Source organism: Podarcis cretensis (assembly GCF_951804945.1).
Source record: "Podarcis cretensis genome assembly, chromosome: 2".
In the NCBI taxonomy this organism is placed as follows: Eukaryota; Metazoa; Chordata; class Lepidosauria; order Squamata; family Lacertidae; genus Podarcis; species Podarcis cretensis.
Window position 1 is genome coordinate 30,180,845 of NC_137171.1, and position 13,729 is coordinate 30,194,573.

General features: G+C 44.7%; 1 protein-coding gene across 6 annotated transcripts in view; it reads left to right on the plus strand.

Moving 5' to 3' along the window:
- Positions 1 to 13,729, plus strand: part of TBC1D16 (TBC1 domain family member 16) — a 69,812-nt gene that overhangs the window by 23,337 nt on the left and 32,746 nt on the right. For 5 of the 6 annotated variants that reach the window (XR_013835797.1, XM_079965415.1, XM_079965414.1 and 2 more), the window contains exons 3-4: positions 2,545 to 2,800; positions 5,354 to 5,981. Coding sequence is in view for 5 of the 6 variants with exons in the window: in XM_079965415.1 (XP_079821541.1) it covers positions 2,608 to 2,800; positions 5,354 to 5,981 (821 nt within the window). In the remaining variant the exon portion in view is untranslated. Of the gene's footprint in view, positions 1 to 2,544; positions 2,801 to 5,353; positions 5,982 to 6,900; positions 7,009 to 13,729 lie in introns of all 6 variants that reach the window. The other variant, XM_079965418.1, reaches the window with a different exon arrangement.

Here is a 13,729-nt window from a genome sequence, read left to right on the forward strand (position 1 = left end):
GAGCACTCCTGACATATGGTTGTCAAGCCTCTGCTTAAAGACCTCCAAAGAAGGAGACTCCACCACACTCCTTGGCAGCAAATTCCACTGTCGAACAGCTCTTACTGTCAGGAAGTTCTTCCTAATGTTTAGGTGGAATCTTCTTTCTTGTAGTTTGGATCCATTGCTCCGTGTCTGCTTCTCTGGAGCAGCAGAAAACAACCTTTCTCCCTCCTCTATGTGACATCCTTTTATATCTTTGAACATGGCTATCATATCACCCCTTAACCTCCTCTTCTCCAGGCTAAACATGCCCAGCTCCCTTAGCCGTTCCTCATAAGGCATCGTTTCCAGGCCTTTGACCATTTTGGTTGCCCTCCTCTGGACACGTTCCAGTTTGTCAGTGTCCTTCTTGAACTGTGGTGCCCAGAACTGGACACAGTACTCCAGGTGAGGTCTGACCAGAGCAGAATACAGTGGCACTATTACTTTCCTTGATCTAGATGCTATACTATAATTCACGAGTGGCTAACCTGTTTTGGCCTGAGGACCGCATTGGAGGTGCATGCCGGTGGTGGGCATGGCCACTGTATGTTCATTTTCATGTTTGCACACATACATATCGCAATATGCATTCATGCATATACAGTACACACACAGACGACACATGTAGCATGCATACATATCAGCAGGCAGATGAACACATTCTCTCTGTGTGTGGAGATCATACGACTAGGGAAGGAGGAGGCTGTCCTCCCTGCCCAGCACTGCAAAAATGTCCTGCCTCTGCTTTAATACTAGAGGAGAAGTATGTCCGGCCTCCCCTCCCATGGTACATACATGCTGCTGCAGTGGAGGAAAGGAAAACCCATGTTCTCTAGGTAATGGGGTTGGCAGAAGGTGCAAAGGGAGATGTTCTAGAAGGAAGGGGGGAAAGCCATAATTTTAAGAACAGGTAGAAAGTGAACTACTTGTGTGTATAAATAGCTTCTTGGCTTTTATATAGTGTGATTTTTAGGTCTGTTGCTATTAGTGCATCTGCCGTTTTTTGTTTCCTCCTTCCTTCTCTCCTTTGTGCATCTCTGACTGTCTCTCTCCTGTATCTGCATGTGTTAGCTTATGCATGCATTTCCCCCGTCTGCTTTCCTGTTAATTATTTAGGGGGACAGGCACACAGTAAGGTTTGATCTAGGCTTGCTTCCTGATATTTCTCTTTCATTTTCTACCTGTCTTTTCATGCACAGACTAAAAGCACTTGAATCTGGCATTGCAGGGGATGCCTCTCCTGGTATATCCAGGTGTTGCTACAGGGACTATAGAAACCAGACCGGGGTTAAGCTGACCCTGAGAACAAAGAGTACTGACTAAAAAGGAACAACTGTGCTTGGAGGGGAGGCTTTGAGTCGGATCAGTTTTCCCTTGGCTTGTTTTTTTCTGGTGGACCTTTGGAGCCAGTTCATATCTGAAGCTGGTGATGGCAGGAATGTGTTGCTGGACAAGCTCCATTTTCAAGAGGAGTCAGAGGCTATGTATACAGAGGCTTGTCACTATGCTACAAAGGAAACAATAGCCACAGCAGTTCCCAAATTGCACTCCTGGGCAAGGTGTTCCCAACATCACTCTGCAGAGATCCAAAGGAAATAAGTGATGATGGCAGAAATGCTTATTGAAAATACCTGGTGCTTTCTCAGCTAAAATTCATCCTCCTTTTCAGACAGCTTCTGTTCCAAAATGTGATTGCATAGCTCTTGAAGAAAGTCCCTCTGTTGTTACATATTAAGGTGGTATGGAGAGGGAAAGAGGATGGGGTTTTTTGGGAGGTGTTCCCTCATTTTTTCTGGGCCACCTCATCTCTCTGTTGAACTGCAGACAAGAACTCTACAATGGTACCTCGGGTTACATATGCTTCAGGTTACAGACTCCGCTAACCCAGAAATAGTGCTTCAGGTTAAGAACTTTGCTTCAGGATAAGAACATTAATTGGGCTCCGGCGGCGCAGCAGCAGCAGGAGGCCCCATTAGCTAAAGTGGTGCTTCAGGTTAAGAATAGTTTCACGTTAAGAACGGACCTCCGGAACGAATTAAGTACTTAACCCGAGGTACCACTGTAGTGTTAAAAGTGACACTGGAAATCTGTGACCAAAAGCTGTGAATTTAGAATCCAGTATCATTTATTTTTAATACTTCGGAATGAGAAAAAAGAAACTCCAAATTACAGGTTCCATTTCTGGTGTTGCAAGAAAACCAACCGTAAGCCTTGTGGTCCCACAAATATTTAACCAATCTGCTGTGGCAGCATACACTTTTGTGGTCCACAGCTCATTTTTCTAGAAGTAGTTGCCCAAACTGTGTTGGAGTGGGGTTTGTCTGTTTTTTAACAAAGACTTTCTTATTCTCTCAAGTATTGTATTATTTCCCCCCACTAATCTCATGCGACTGAGGCAGTGTCATACTGCACTCAAGGTTTCACCTCCTTTTGCATGAAGGCAAGCAGTATGTGTCTTTCTGTCCATTCTGCCTGTTGTTGTTCTCTTTCTGACACCTTCTCTCCTTTCCCCCTGGGCAGACTTGACTGTCTGAATTAGGTGCTTAAGTGGAGTCAACAGAGAATGGAAACACTCCCTTGGCAATGTCTCTGGGAAGACTCCTCCGCCGTGCCTCTTCGAAAGCATCTGACCTCCTGACCTTAAATGCCAGCAGCAGCAGCAGCAGCGGTGGCGGCGGCTCGTCTTCCATCTTGGATGGGGGGATTATCTACTCCAAGAACAATGTTTGTGTCCATCCACCTGAGATGCTGCAAGGCATCGTGGAGCATCACCCAGGTGAGGGCAGGCTGGAGACACGGGTTTGTTGCGTTGGTTTATCTCATTTTGTTTACGAGTCTCTCCCCATGAACAATCTTGATGCAATTTAACAATAAAAGCTTCATTAAGAAATTCTTAGAAGTACAGTGGTGCCCCGCAAGACGAACGCCTCGGAAGATGGAAAACTCGCTAGACGAAGGATTTTTCATTTTCTTAGCCGCTTCGCAAGACGCATCTCCCTATGGGCTTGCTTCGCAAAACAACCTCTTTTGAAGCAAGGGGCGGCGGGGAGAAGATCGCTTCTCCCCGTTGCCAGCCCCGCAATCTCCGGGGACCCCTTTTGAACCAAGGGGCGGCAACGGGGAGAAGCGATCTTCTCCCCTCCGCCCCTTGCTTCAAAAGAGGGGACAGAGGGGAAGGCGCGCGGCGAGAGGGGACAGAGGGGGAAGACATTGCGGGGCAGGCAACGGGGAGAAGCAATCTTCTCCCCGCCGCCCCTTGCTTTAAACAGGTCCGGGGACAGAGGGGAAGGCGTGCGGCGCTTCCCCTCTGTCCCTGGACAGTCTCCATAGGAACGCATTGATTTTCAGTGCATTCCTATGGGAAACCGTGCTTCGCAAGACGAAAAACTCGCAAGAAGAAAAAACTTGCGGAACGAATTAATTTCGTCTTGCGAGGCACCACTGTAACAGATTAGGCTGAGGGATGGAAAAAGGTTAATAAATAATGAATATTATGGATTACAATAGGAAGCAAAGATTAGAAATTCGTAATTGGAAAAAAAGAGATATTGGTGTTATAAAATATGAAATTGGGAACTGCTAAATATGTGATATGATGAAATTCGGATTGGAGGGTGTCGAGGAAGTCTTTTAGCAATGTAAATATACCAGGAAATAAGAAGAAATAATTCTTCTTTTATTATTTTGTTTTTATTGTTATTATGTTTTTATGTTGTGTTAAGTGTAATGTTTTTCTTTTGTGTTTATGTTTTTGTGTTATAAGAGAAAACCAGTATTTTTTTTAAAAAACAAAGAAACATACAATAAAAGCTTCAATAATGAAACAGCTATTAAATGTAGTTTCGGGTTCAAAATTGGGATAGAAATGTACACTTGAAAGGTTTGTTGGAAGAGGAAAGTCTTCAACGGGTGCCAAAAATAGGGATAGCATGTGTCTGACAGGTAATGGAATTCCAGAAGGTGGGTGCCGTAACACTAAAGGCTCCGACATCGTATGGAATGAATCTCATGATGAGATGGTGCCTGCAGAGCATGGTGATCAGTTGCGTATACATGGGGTGAGATGATATTTTCCGTATCGTGGTCCCAGGCAGTATAAGGCTTTGCACAGCAGTATCAGCATCTTGAACTTTTATGCTGGACTTAATGTTAAGGAAAGTTCTATGGGATACACTTTGTGCACAAAAGAGTCTCTCAGTAAGCATTAATTGTTCCATAAAACCTCTCCCTTGACTTCTTACCTCTTATTCTCAATCCCGTTTCAAAGATGCTATGGAGGGTCCACTTGGTATTCCTTGTTCTTCCCTTCTCATCTTCCTAATGTTTTATTATTTCTTACGTAAAACATCAGAGTGTCTGTGGTGGTGAATTAATAGGTTTTTTTAAAAAAAGACCCTCCTCTTAGGGCTAAACTGCACAGGATGCAAGATTGGAATTCCCAATATTTGTTAAAAGCTTAAAAAACAAGGGGAGCTCCCCCGTTTCCACCAGAGTCTTTTTCCCAGTTAAAATTGCATCTCTTCTCATTCCTCCCAAAAGCTGCTGGTAACTATGCTGGGGCAAGAAGAAAACAGCGTAATAAAGGAGCCAATCCTTTTCTACTCCCTACCCCACACTAAAAGGATTTTTTTTGGGGGGGGGTAGTATGATTAAACAACGTTTGCCCCACCGCTGCTTTAGTAACATCCTGAAATTCAACTAGATTCCAGCCTGACATGAGCTCTGGAGGAGTAAGTGATGATCTTAGGAAGTTGCCTTAATACCAAGTCAGAGTCAGTGGTCTAGCCAGCTCAATATTGTCTACTCTGCATGGCAGCAACTCTCCAGGGTTTCAGGCAGGAGCTTTTCCCATCAGGGATAGAACCTTGGACCTTTTGTAATCAAGGCAGATAATCCATAACCGAATGGTGGCCTTTCCCATTTTGATTTTCTAGGACTGGCATCCTTATTCTTTGGGTTGCAGTTGGCCAGAAGAGTGCTCTGGTGTTCCCTCTAGCAGATGTAAAAATGACTTGGATGTGCTGATTGAGTTGGCTATGTTTTTGCCTCTAATACCATGTTGGATCCCAAACCAAGCTGTTGTAGGATACTAGCTGGAAAGTAAAAAGCAGTGTCAACCAAACATTGCTCCAGTGGATGAAGCAATTGGGTTTGGTTAGGGGAGGAGGAAGAAGTTGGGCTTAGGAGAGAGCTGCTCAAGAGGCAAGTGAGTGATGGGAGGAGTCCCAGTGGTAGCAGGAAACTGGAGTGCTCAGCACCCTTTCAGGATACCTGCCATTCATGAAGGTGGGGCTTGGTTGTAACTCTGGGGCACTGTGTTCTCTCATAGGCTATTTGTGCCTGTACATGGAGAAAGATGAGCTGCTTGGAACCACACTTATCTTGGCCTGGGTCCCAAATTCCCGAATTCAGAGGCAGGACGAGGAGGCCCTCCGCTACATTACACCAGAGAGCTCCCCGGTCCGCAAGGCCCCCCGCAAGCGTAACCGCCATACTCAGGGTTTTGGCGCCACTATGCAGGCTTCCCCCTCCGAGCAGAAGCGAGCTGTGACCCCAAAGGATGAAGAAGACGTTCTGACCGTGTCGCAGCTGGTTAGGGATGTGGCTCAGGTCAGCTGCCCTTCGGAAGAAGGGGAGAAGCTGTCCCAGGGTTGCTTGGCAACGGACAGCATCCACAGCTCGGCTAAGCCTGCCCACAGTGACTCAGGTATCTTATCGACAATCAGTTCTCTGGAGGAGCACAACCGGTTGGAGGAGTCAGTGGAAGAAGGGCTGGAGACCCACCTGGAGACTGGAGAGGACGACGAGGGCTCTTTGGAGTTGTCTGCCGATGATGTCAGCAGAGACAGCACATTTGACTCGGACTCTGATGCCTTCTCTTCTCCATTCTGCCTCTCACCCATCAGTGAAGCCCTGGTGGAGAATGTTGGCTCCATGTTCCTGGTTAATGAAAACAGGTGAGTTTGTGTTCCTTTGCTCCTTTTACGGAGTAATCAAGGAGCAAGATTATCCAGTTGTAGAACAACTATTTGCCCGGTTTTTGCCCATGCTGAGGGGTGTTCACTCTACTGCTCTCAGCAGTGTGATTTTATGTATGTCTACTCAAAAGTCCTACTGAGTTCAGTGTGACTTGCTGCTGCATAAGTGTGTATAGGATTACAGTCTATTCTTTTGCGCCTCAGAGGTGAGGGCCCTGGATTCCACTAGCTGTCCAACTGTGGTGACATGCGTTGACAGTAGTCGCTACATATGAGATCCCATTTGGTCATTGAGATGGTAGACCCTGCTTGTTTTGAGATACCCGCTGCAATGGAGGTGTAGTTGCGAGCCGTGGTATAAGTTGCTTTGATGACCAGGATGTTACTTAAATATGGATCTGAATGTATGTACCTGTCTTTTTTATTAGTATTCATGTCATGTAAGGAATAGCTTTTAGCTGGCTGACAACATCGCCTTACAGCAAGTTGTTTCTTTCAGTTTGGGGGCACCTCTGTTTGATGTTATCTACAGGCAGCGACCATTTTAGCCGTGTCCAATTGACATGCAGTTGCCAACGCATTGGTCCATTTGGACCTGGAAGAAGACAGAGTGGGGACTGAATGGCTGGCAGGGCAGAATGGGGGCAGGGCACATTTATATGGGCTTTGCTGATGCACACAGGGGCTGGGAACAGAACCCTGGCACGAAATGGTCGTCACCTGTATATCCAAGACAACTTTTACCTGTCTGAAAGATGGATGAAAGAGGAGTTCAGTTGTGTGCTTCAGTACCCTGGATATAGTCTTGGAGCTTAGGCTGGCTGTGCTACTATCCATGTAATTTAGGTTGCCAAGATTATAAATTGCCAGGCTGATTTTTCTCTCTGCTTTCCTCTAGTGCTGTTGTGCAGGAGTGGCTTGCCATGTCTTCCTGTTCCTGCGCTTCAAAATCTAGATCTTATACAACTTACCATTCTGTGACAAACTGCAAGGCTGATTTTCTAGGGTGAAGATTTACACTTTATCAATAAAATGTGACTGAAGCCACAGCTCTCCAATTTAGTGCAGTGCACACTGTTTTGCCCGCTCATTGTGTGGGGAGGGTGCCCTCGTGTGGCCTTTCAGTTATATTGCAAATTGGCACATGAGAAAATATTTAAAATTGCAGAAGGCTGGTTTTCAAAGCTGTTAACTTTGCATGGTTCCAAGATCCCGTGTGCTTTTTGATGCTTACTTGTCAACAGGCAGCATTCCTGTTCTGTGGGTTGTGGTTTATAGAATAAAGGCAGTCAAGGATTTCTCTTTGTTTCCAGAAGATGTTGCTGTTCAATACATGCCTACTGGATAGCCGAGTTGGTTAAAGTGTGGTGCTGATAATGCCAAGATTGCAGGTTTGATCCCAATATGGGACAACTGCACATTGCTGGTTTGGACTAGATAATCCTCAGGGTCCCTTCCAACTCCACAGTTCTATGATTCTATACTGCAATCTGTGGATGTTATTCTTAGTAAACACGTTTGGAGGATTACACAGAGTACCTGAGGTCTTTGAAGCTGTGGGATGGTGGGAGTGGGTAGGTGGTTGGGAGAGTTGTTTATTGACATAAAACGATTTGAACTCACTTTTCTGAAACGCTCCTTCCTTAAAATAAAAAATACAGTTAAAATAAATTGTACATTAGCTTCTTTTTTTAAGCCCCAACAAGCTTGCCAGAGAAATCAGCCAAACTTGAGTTGAACTAGGTTTTGCATTTATTAGACACCATATGCAAGGCTCTCCCAGGTTTTTCATCAGGCTTCAAGGGTCTCAGCTGAAACACAATACAGTTTTCAGGCTGCACAGATGTCTGCATCTACATACTGGCAAGAAAGAACTGAAGTAAAAAGATAACATCTTTAACACTTTTTCAGTTGTCCCATTCCTTTCTAACATTGCACAATGACACATCTCTCAGGGCTGAAATGTCAAAATCACTTCTGGTTTACTTCACCTTTTATTCACTTTACTTTTTATTGTTATAAATGTGGTTAAAGGTTTTTAAAAATTAAATATAAGTGACTTGATCGTTCTCTTTCAAGCTCGTATACAAATCCCTGCTTCAGTAAATGTTCTTGAGCCCATGGCAAGTCCAGTAAAATTGGACAGGATGATGATGATGATGATGATTTCAGGTCTTTATTAAAACACAGGCTTAGATACCTTTCCAGGCCTGAAGTTTGAAGTCCAACAGTGAGTTAAATATTGCTGGACTGAACTGAGAGGCTGCTCAGAGGTAATCTCCAGAAGGAATGGTGCGTGGATGAAAACAGCTGGACGTTCATGTAATTTCAAACCTAGATCCTCTTGCACTGAATTAACTTCAACATTTGGTTGTTTGATAGTCCAAGCTATTGCTTCCAAGTGGATCTGTCAATATGCACACAGGGTGTGGTTGGTGCTTTGTAAGTGGAGTTTTGTTCACGCCATGAGTCTCCCTCTTCCAGTCCTTTGCTGTTACTGCTATTAAGTGAGGAAGATACTTAATCCAGGCCTCCGCATATTTGTGTTGGTGTGGATTGCCCAGTTTACATATTGCTTCTTTCATGCAGCTGAACATACGAGCCAGGATGTTGTCCTTAAGCCCTGTCCGTCTTGATTCTAGGGCCTTATTAGGAGATTCCAAGAGGAAGGAAAGGGTCTTTGCCTCTGCAAGGATGTAAGGCTCCAGCTGAGAGGCCCCTGGGCTGCTCCTATCTTTCTCCTTTGTGACCTTCATGGCAGGATGCAGTTTATGTTTTCCAGTTGTATCCTGTCCTTGTTCATTTTATATTGTTCTGGGTTTGCAGGGGGCAAGGATCCTCTGAAATTCTGGGTGCCAGATTCTCCCAATTACTCTCTGAAATTACTGAATGTGGCGTTGGCTCAATGGATTTAGCAGGGCCTTCACAATAAGTCAAGCCAGCTTTCTCGGGAGATTGGCTGAGAGAGGTGCCGTGAAAGAACTAAACAGATGATGGCACTGACATTACCCTGACGAAAGGCGAGCCCATTGGGACATTCAGTGTCACACAAGAAGGGGGGGTGGAGTCCCTCCCCCAGCTACTTGTTAGTTAGCAAAAGACAATAGCAGAGTTGGGAAGAGGAGGTTGCCAGGGTTACAGGGGGCATGATGTCACCACAGGAAAAAATTGTCCTTTTTGCACGAGGCTTGGGTTGCATTTTAGGAAAGGCTTTGGGCAGAAAGAAGGGTGGAGCCAGTGGTCATGCAGGCTGACACATGGAGAAGCTGTGTGGAGATACAGATGACATTTGGGCTACCTTTGTACCAGGGCTGCACTGACGTGACGAGCAAGCCCCTCGTGAGATGTCATGCTCGGAACCCTATCTCCGTCCAGACTCAGATGTAAATATGTGTAAATAAACTGTATTTCACAAAGATACTGAAGTCTCCACTATTTCTCTTTTCCCCAAAGGAAACACGGACACTAGTAAAGTGCCAAGACCCCTGGAATCTCAAACTCTGCAGTGGAGATTGGGGTGGCCAGAAGCTATATATCTCTCTACTTATATCTATACCATCTATATCTATATCTAGCTATCTAGCTATCTATGCCACCTTCCAGGACAAAACCCTCCCAAGGAAGTAGGCATCAAAACCATGATGCACAATATCTCAGATGATGAATCAAACTGCAATCTAAAGGAAAACATTACAACATTAAAGCAGCAGTTGCTTGTTCCATCATATGTAGGTTGATCCTTGTTTTGTCAGCAAGTTATTTTTGGAGTGGCCGCATTATACCCCTTTATGCATCATATATGACATTTCTGGCATTCATACACAGTGAGAGGGGATAGCTCATCAACTCCCTTCTCACCACTGGCTTGCTGCTCAGTTTGGTAGCTAACCATTGGCATATGTGCATGTTTAAAGGTTTATCCTGTATGCTCATTGTATGCACAGAGGTGGAGCCTGTCATACAGCAATCTTGGATTCTTGGGGTGGTTTTTGTGTGTGTGTGTGTGCAGTGCTATGAGCACACCCTTTGGTTTTCTGGTTCTCCTCCAGACGCTGGCTGGCCCTCTGGTTTGTTATTTGAACAAGGACTCCCCTTAATAGCATGTGGAGTACAGAAATGCACAACACCAAATAGCACACATTGCAGCTGCAGAGCTGGTAAACCTGGGTTCAAAATAAACTTCCACCTGTCTTTTAACAAGCAGGGCTGCAATGTGTAATGAAGTTAAAATGCTGGCCACTCAAAAATGTGACCCATGTTAATTGAACATCTGATTGTCTTTATTAAAAAAGATAAAAGTACAGTTTGTAAAATTGGAGGTGGCTTTTTAGAAGCATTTTTCTTCTAAAAGGGAAATAGATGCCTGCCAGAGCATGCACTGCATTTCTTTAAAAGAAAGAAAGCGTGCTTTGTGTTTCATGCTTAGTGTGTTGTTCATCTGCAGAGTTAGTGGACTGGCTAATCAATTTATTGACAGTAATATTATTGATTGGTCAGGCAACAGCCCTAGTAGTAAGTAATATAGCCCCCCCCCCCCCGTTCTTTCTAGTGGCAGTGTTGCAGGAATTGGGAGTCCTGTCGTGACAGTCTTCAGTAAAGACCAAGCCTACTGGCTGCTGTTTTGCTCTCGTATTCCTGGCTGGTGTCCTTGTTTTTTGTCCAAGGGAGCCCTCAGATTTCTCTGTTAACAGCAGGAATTAAGAAACAGCTTTGGGACGGGAGGGATGCATGTGCCTAGGAAAAACGTGGAATCCTCAAGAGGCAGCTTCTGCGGGGTTTGGCTTGATGCAACGCTTGCATATTTCTTGCCCTTTCTGTATCGACTCCTTTCTAGGGAGCTGGTGATTAAATTGCTTTCTTGTCCAGTTGTGTTATTGGGCAGGGAGTGTGCAAGTGTCTGTGGGACTGCAAGCAGTAACTGAGTCTGGGATGTTTCATCATGCTGTTGTGGCAATTCACCTAGGAGGCTGGTGCCGGCTGAGATCTCTGTAGAATTAAGCAGGAGATGAAATTACTGGCAGAGCAGTTGTGAGCCATAGGTATGTAATAGATGGAGAAGCAAGCGTAGGGAGCAGAGAATACCAGGCTTTCGAAATTGGCTTATGCTGTATGATGGTGACATGGGATTTACTTCATGCAGTCTGTGTTCCTTTGTGTTCTTTTTATAGAATCGGATTATCTCCAGCGTTGTCACCTATTCAGTCAGCGCATTGATTGAAATAAAAGCAATCCACAGTTCCAGAAAGGTAGCTGTGTAGGACTAATATATCGAAAACAGAGAGCCCAGGGGTACATTTGGCATGCCAAACTTGCAAACCAATCCTAAATGCCCAATCTGTCCATAGGCTGCATTTTAAGTCATTTTAGCTCCATCCTTGCTATGTGACCCAAGGTGAGTGAGGTTAAAATAACCAATTGATTAAGGTCCCAACGATTGTGTGTGCGCGCGTGTGTTTTTACACCAGACAGACTCATTGACTCCTTTGTATGTCTTTGTCAATAGCTTGCCTTGCACCTACTGTAGAATTAAGGACTGAGTTGGATAATAGAATACAGTAACAGGCTGTCAAATGTACCAAATGGGCCTATTTCAGTGAGATTATAGGGCTATGTCAGAAACAGAGAGAGGCACATCTGCATCATCAAAGGCACCTGTAAGACAAAATAAAAATCCAGGAAGGAAGTGAAGCTAAGGGATTGTACCATCTCCCCACCCCCAGGAAGGTGGTAAAATTTAAGATCAACCACCAGTTCTATAAAAGAACATTCCTTACACGTATCAAATAGGACAATTGGAGCAAACTGTGCAGCAAAAATGATCTTCTTTCACCATTTCCATTTTGTTAACAATAGTGGAAGGACAATCCATCTTAAGGAGCACAACCTTGCCATAAAGCACAAAGACAGAATTTCTATGTACACCTTCCTTTTTATTATGGTTTTATGCATTTACTGATGCTTCTGTTGTGCTTAACTGATACTCTATGCCTTTGCCTGTGTCAAAACTGGCTTATAACCCTAAGTAAAGATTTGATCTGATTTCTTTGTCTGTCTGTTGCCAGCAGAGGCCTGTGAAAGGAGAGTAGCTTTGTAGATGGGAGGCGATGGTGCCTTAAGCAACCCCTGTGAGGAACTGGGATCAAAACAGGAAATGTCAAAGGTATGAGCTGCCTAGCATTGTGTCAATGTTTAAACAGCGGAGAGGGATTATTTTAGATAGGCTCTGTTTCATATGGGCTCTTCCTATTACCTAAGACAAGGGAGCAGTGGTGGCTTTTGATGGATTGTTGGCAAAAGATGCAGGGTGATTGGGAATGGAAATTAATAGATTTCTATTCTTTTCAAGGTGAGACATATCCAAAGTAGACCAGTATAAGAAACAAAGTCAGTTTTGAAGGTCCACGAATTTGTCTCCCGTCTCGTGCTTTCGCTGTAAATATGGTCAAGGTCTTCTGGAAGGGAATAAGGCAATGGAAGGAGCTTTGAATGCATTGTGACATCTCTTTCTTTGTCCTCCTCCCTTACTACCTCAACAAACCAATATGGCCCAATAGCGCTTTCTCTGCTCTACCCCATAGCCCAGTAGAATTTTTTAGCTCTCCACAGATCAGAGCTCTGTAAGCATCCCTGTGAATGAATGAGAGAGAGGAAAAGATTGTCCAAATAGAAGGGACACCACACAGGGACATCACACGCTGCCTTGAGATTATATACCCTTAACAAGGTATATAATGTGTGAGCACCTCAGTTTGTCATGAAGTAGGTGGAAGTAGTTGTATCTGTTATCTCTAGAAGCTGTTCTATTTGTACGAGAGAGATGATGCAGTTCTTTCTCCAGAAGTAACCTAAGGGGTTTGGTAACATTTTCCTATCAGAAATGTAAAGGTTTACTATGGCCCGGTTTGCAAGCAGTGCTAAGGCAAACCATGGCTAAGTGTAAACAAGCAAGCACCTGAGTACGCAGAGTGAAAATTGTGGCTTTTTTGCTCCTCCACAAGCAGTAAGCCAAGAGCAAACCTTTGTTACATCTCATGGTTTGTCTGGAGCAAAACAAATCATCAGCTCTGGTTTGACATAACACTAAGTCAGATCATGGCTGGTTCCCTGATCTAGAAACCATGGCTTTTGCAACAGGAGTGTTCTGTTGTGACTTGTAGTACAGGGATTCCACACACACACACACACACACACACACACACTTACACACATTCAACTTGTGTGCAATCAGCTTTACGCACTTAGCAAAAATAAAAATAAAATAAAAAGGGGTTGGGAACGGGGGCGGACATCTGGGAAATTCTTCAGTCCCACCCGCCACTGAACCCAATGGTGTTTTGACTATACACGATTTCACGTTTACGCCCGGTACCCAAGAACGTAACCCCTGCATAATTGGGGAGACGCCTGTATCTACAGACTTCATTCCCCAATGTAGCTGTATTGTTAGGTAAAGGTAAAGGGACCCCTGACCATTAGGTCCAGTCGTGGCTGACTCTGGGGTTGCGGCGCTCATCTCGCTTTACTGGTCAAGGGAGCCGGTGTACAGCTTCCGGGTCATGTGGCCAGCATGACTAAGCCGCTTCTGGCGAACCAGAGCAGCGCATGCAAACACCATTTACCTTCCTGCCGGAGTGATACCTATTTATCTACTTGCACTTTGTGCTTTCGAAGGTTGGCAGGAGCAGGGGCCGAGCAATGGGAGCTCACCCCGTCGCAGGGATTTGAAC